Source organism: Astyanax mexicanus, chromosome 20, assembly GCF_023375975.1.
Source record: "Astyanax mexicanus isolate ESR-SI-001 chromosome 20, AstMex3_surface, whole genome shotgun sequence".
In the NCBI taxonomy this organism is placed as follows: Eukaryota; Metazoa; Chordata; class Actinopteri; order Characiformes; family Acestrorhamphidae; genus Astyanax; species Astyanax mexicanus.
The window spans coordinates 14,041,777-14,047,776 of NC_064427.1; the positions used below are offsets into that span (position 1 = coordinate 14,041,777).

General features: G+C 36.1%; 1 protein-coding gene across 2 annotated transcripts in view; it reads right to left on the minus strand.

Annotated features, from left to right (window-relative positions):
- The window catches only part of med13a (mediator complex subunit 13a), a 125,919-nt gene extending 124,725 nt beyond the window's left edge, over window positions 1–1,194 (minus strand). For both annotated transcript variants that reach the window (XM_022681066.2, XM_022681065.2), the window contains exon 1: window positions 589–1,194. In XM_022681066.2, coding sequence (XP_022536787.2) covers window positions 589–654 — 66 coding nt within the window. In that variant the 5' untranslated portion in view covers window positions 655–1,194. The remainder of the gene's footprint in view (window positions 1–588) is intronic.
- Between the last annotated feature and the right edge of the window lie 4,806 nt (window positions 1,195–6,000).

Genomic DNA, 6,000 nt, shown 5'->3' on the forward strand with positions numbered 1-6,000 from the left:
CCTCATAAACTCAATCTATGTAACTTACTGCAGTACGTGAAGCGTTAACTGGGTTTCCAAAACATTTCCACGAGTAACAACACACACCTAACGCTGTAAATTCATTCTGCTGAAAAGTTAACTAAAATACACACTGCTAGTGCCATTCCTAACGCTAGCGACTAACCATCAAACAGCTAAACATTAAACAGCGTATATATACATTTTTTATCATTTCCAAAAGTACTTGTATAGTTAGCTAGGTTAGAAAACTAGCTTAACTTATCAGTTCATAAAGTCAGCGAACTCTAGCTACAGTTTACTTTAAAAAAGTAACATTAAACTGGTTGTAAGCTTAATTATTCATTCAATGCAAAACCACAGAACTCGTTAGCAATTTAATTTATAATGAATTGGCTAAAACATTAAAACTAACCGATAAATATTCACACAGATCCAGTTGTGGTGGGCACCAGGCCTTAAAAAGCCTGCTTTCCCAAAGCTGTTGCTAACGTTAGCATGCTAAGTAGCTAACGCTAGCTAGCTAATAGGCTCTTTTCGGCTAGCTAGTTAAAAATGGCTGCTTTCCTTTAGTTTTAAATCTCTTACCAGATAGAATAGATTGGAATGGCAATCCTCCAAGCTGGCCCCGTTTGGCACAAAACAAGCACTCATCCTTTCACTGCGTGGTATAGCACTCCATCATCGCGGTCCCCGGGAAATAAACAGCGGTTTGTGGATCTATATGTAGGCAGAGCTCAGGAGAATTATTTTTAAACAAACGCTGTGGGAATGTATTTCACCAAACCGTTTCGTCCTCCACGATACTCGAAACAGGACTAAAAACACCACATCCTTCCTCCGTATCGATGAGACCAAAGCCGCATTACAATAAATGAAGTGTGGCTAAAAAGGTGCAAAAACCTTATTAAAACAAAAAGAAAAGGGGAGAGCAAAAAGACAACTCTCCCCTCCCCCTTAGCTTAAAAACGGACTCTACTAAAATGGCCTGCTATGCCTCCACCTCCTACTGAAAGCCATTAAAAACGAAAAGCATTCCGTGTTAAAGAACGTCGAAATACAGCAAGAACCCACATCAAATCGCTCGTTTTGAAAGCATATATTTGCTATCTGTTCCTGCTGCTTTCCATTTGAATTCATGGATTCCTTTCTCTAATGGCGGCCACAGGGAGAGCTGTGCCTCCCGCAGCCGATTGGCTCGCTGTGGTCATGAGGGCCGCCGCTGCTCGGCGCAGCGGGGTGCTGTCGCAGGAGGCCGGCAGGAGGCGCTGCAGAGCAGCCGCACGCTGTTCCTTAAGAGCAAAGCATCAAAGCAGCCTCTGAACAGCGCTCCACCTAACGGGCACCAGGAACAACCGAGTCCAGCCTGGATGTAGGTGATGTGTCTGCTGTATACACGCACTCTTAAATGTTTCAGATCAAACACATTTAAATATTAGTCTAAGGCAACACAAGTGAAGACAAAATGCACTTTTAAAAGAAGGTTTTTTAATTATTAAGAAAGAAAAAAAGTCAAACCTACATGGCCCTGTGTAAAACAAAGTGTTAACTCCCATTTATAACATAACTGTGGTTTATAACACCTAATGTAAATTTCTCTACCCACACCCGGGCCTGATTACTACCACACCTGTTCTCATAAAAAACCACTTAAATAGGACATGCCTGACAAAACGAAGTAGATCAAACGATTATAAAAATCTAGGCATCATTTCAATATCCAAAAAAAAAATTAAATCATGAACAAATGAGAAAAAAGTAAATGAGGCAGTTCAGGCCCGAAAATCCTCCAATGTGACAGAATTACAACAATTCTTCAAAGAAGAGTGGAATCTTTTTTTTCCACCGAGATGTAAAAGACTCACTGCAAGTTACAGCAGTTACAGTTACGCTTGCTTGCAGTTGTTGCTGTTAAGAGTGGCCCAACCAGTTATTAGATTTAGGGTCATGTAGGTTTTAATGTTTTCTCCCTTAATTATGAACAGCTTAATTAAAAACTGCATTTTGTGTTTTACTTGTATTATCTTTAAATACTATTTAAATTTGTTTAATGAAACATTTAAAAGTGACAAACATGCAACCATGAAATCATGATCTTAAAACACTTTATACACACCACTGTATATTATATATAATCATAACTACACTTTTGATACATTTAATACACTTATTATAATGTCACCTATTATTTCTAATGGTCTGTCATTTCAGACAGAAACACAAATGATGTACAAAACACTCAAAATGAAAATGATTGAAATAAATTATGTAGGTTGAGATGCTCTGTCATGGAAGCTCATAAAAATCTTTTCAGAGAGAAAACACAATAGGAGTCTTCATTACAAACATTTGAGAGGATTCACATATATGTATGTGATGGGGTGTGTAGCATGCTTGATGGTAGTGAATGTTACACACTGTATAGTATTTTGTGAGCTACTGTGAGGAGTAGCATGCAGGTTTCAACCTTTTGTTCAGAAGTAAAGATACGTTTAAATATCTTTTAAACAATCTGGTGAGTTTTATTATTTTTATTATTATTTTTTGAAGTAAAAGCCTTCTGCAATGTAAGGGACTTCTCATGCAGTAACCACATTACACATGCACTAACCACACCACAACATTTTTAAAACTCATTCTTTAATGAACTTTAAAGGTGTGATGCCTAAAATGCAACAAACAATCCATACATTTTAAAACAGATATTCTAAGTTCATGTCACAATTGAATACAAAACATATAATTAGAAATTAAGATTACATTAAACACTGAAATACAGAAAATGTGCAATATAAAAAAAAAACATGATTAATTATGGTGGCATAATGTTACTTGAATGTTAAGAAATAATATTTGCGGAGAACAAAATGCTAAAGTTGTATAAATTCAGTGAACATAAAGTATCTTAAAATGCGATTAGCCTACAAGTCCCAGTGTCTGTATCTTGATCCAGACTGATATTTAAAAAAAATCATACTCATCTTGTTATTTTAATTGTAGAACGAATGTGCTGCTTTTTGAGATCTTTTTGCATATTTCGTATCGTTAGGTTCTGTTTTATATATATTTTTTACGTAACAGGACTGGCCTTTATCAAGTTTGGGGGTGTCTAGATGAATTGGTCCCTATTGTTGACTATATTTGGTTAGTTGCTTGAGTTACTAAAGGACAACTGCATTCTACCACACAGAGACACAGTTTATTAACATTAAAACTGTATGTAGTGTTATAACATTACATTACATTACATTACATTACAATTGGCAGATGCTACATGTCCCACCCAATATTAAAAACAGGTGGATTTGTCCCACCCAAAAATAATATCGTTTCGCTCAGGGGTGCGTTTCCCGTACAACGACGGATCCTAGCATTGAACTAACGTGGTACGATGCATCGTTAAACTAACTAACATCTGAAGTACGACCGTTTCCCGAAACCATCGTACTTTGTTGGTACCACAGAAGTCTGAACTATGTTGGTTTGAACCACCGTGGTCTTAACTAAGGTGTTTCCAGATGTGTTCGGCCAGACTTTCCCAGCAGAAAACGTGCAAAACTCACAATCTTTAAAATATTATGCCAAAAATATGTTTCTAATGTATCATTTAGGCTATTTATATTGTAATTATCACCAGAACATAACGGACAACAATACTATTAATAAAATAACAATGAACTGCAAGTAAAATGCACACAATAATTGCTATATATTAATTATTATTTGTAACAGACATTGTTACTTAAAAAAACACACATATTTGCTATTGCAATATTTTTTTTCAAATAAAATAATCACCATTCTGAATGAGTCTTATTAAAATGAGACCTGAGAAATGTGTGTTACTCAGTGGTTGAGCAGAGCGCCTACGACCAAGGGCGTAGGAGCGGGCTTGATATTGGGGGGGACACATTTGCCAATATGAACCCAAGCCCACCCAATAGTTTCCTAGAACAACATTTGTGGAAATTACTTTTAATTAAACGTAAATTATTATTATAAGGTGATTTTACAACCTAAACATGTTACTCCACATTACAGCTACTGTTGTTAGAAAAATTATGCAAGCAATGTCTGAATTATATACATATGACAAAAATTTTCAGTTATCACCTAATATTTAAAATAATATAACAGATTATTATTATTGTTATTATTATTATTATTATTATTATTGTTATTATTATTATTATTATTATTATTATTATTATTATTATTATGTATTGGCATGTCAATTCTGTTGTATATTTACATTTTCTACTGCACTTTTATTTTTTTCTACTGAGAGCTCTTCTTAAGATGGTGTCCTTTTATGTAAAAGAATGTAACTTTACGTTTCATAGAGACTTTTATAAACGTCAGGATATGTGGTCTTACTGTGAACTACAAATGAACAGAAGTCAGGTTACAGCACTGTTTCTCAACCCTGTTCTTATATATTCTACTGCATATTAAAACTGTTCTGCATATTCTAGAGCTTCCTCTGGTGGATATACATGATTAATTTAGGCTCCAGGGGGCTAAAGGATTTTAACAGGTAAACTCAGTAAATGACTGTTTATTAGCTGATCAGGTGGAAAACACTAGTTTAGGGCAGTGATCGGGGTTAAGTAACTGCTTTAAACTACCAACTTAAAGTACTGTACGAAATTCTGGCGATCATCTACATCCAGCTTAGATAACTAGTTAGCTAAATTAATTTTCGTTCATTATAGCTCACAGTAAGTCCTGTAATCCTAAATGAATAAACAGTTTGAAAATTAAAGTGATTAGCTGATCAGGTACAGGGAAACATTACATATATATTTTATTTTTTTCCTTTAACCCTGACTCCCAATCCAGCTAATTCCAAAGATAAGCTTACACACTAACACAGCTGCAGTTTATTAATCACAGTGGGTTTAATCTGTGTGCTGATTCAGAGACGTGTATTTTTAACCAGCTATCAGAAACATATCATCACAGTTTACGTGGTTAGCCTATCGTTACCTTTATTTTAGTAAAATCTCCGTATATTCATCTCTGTTTTAAAATCAGCTGAAGCTGCTGCGTCCCGATCCCGCTGCTAAATCTCACAGCGAGGGGGCGGGGCTTCCCCAACAGCAAACTGCCTCTGCTCCGCGCGCCGCAAAACCAGCAAGCTGATTGGCTGTTTCTACTGAGAGGCGTGACTTAATACCTGAACCGGCTCCGTAATTGGTCCGGTCTGTCTCCTCATTAATAGTACAGCTGACCTGGGGTACGTTTCCCAAAAGCTCAGTTGCTAACTACGTTAGCAACTTACATAGTCTGGACGATGCAGCTGCGACGCAGGTGTTTCCCAAAAGCGTAGTTGGAACTATGGAGGTAACCACCTTAGTAACTTACATAGTGCGAACCTTAGTTAAGCTACTCAGGTGTTTCCCAGAACCGTAGTTCCAGCGAATGTTCGCAACTACCGTGGTTCAGCTGCGTCGTTCCAACTACAGCTCTAGACCTGTCGTTAGGAGCTTAGTTCCTGGTTATTAGTGCAGACGATGGACGGTAGGATTCAGAAAGCTGATAAATTACATTAATATTGCTGCACGAGGATTTAAGATGTCAAGTGTACCTAATTTTTTGATGTTTGTGTTAATTACATTAATTACATTAATTGAGCCACTTTTACCAATGTGCGCCCAGGGAAAATAATAAAATTCAGTACTCAAATGTATTTTGAAAATGTAAGTTAATTGCCCATTTTTTAATGTATGTCTTTAACATTTAGCTTTTTTTGGCAAACATGAATTCAGTGTAGTGAAAAAAGTGCACTGAAGTGCTCTTTAGCTAAAATGTATTTTACAGTCTTGGAAAGATGTATGTTAATTATTCAAGCAGGCATCTCTTGAGTAAAGGTAACTTGTGCTGTGCACATTTATGAATTAGTTAATAAATATTTTTTAAACACACTGTGCTATATGCACTCTCTGAATAAGGCTATTAAACTGTCACTGGGGTAATACTCTAAAATGGCTTTAACGT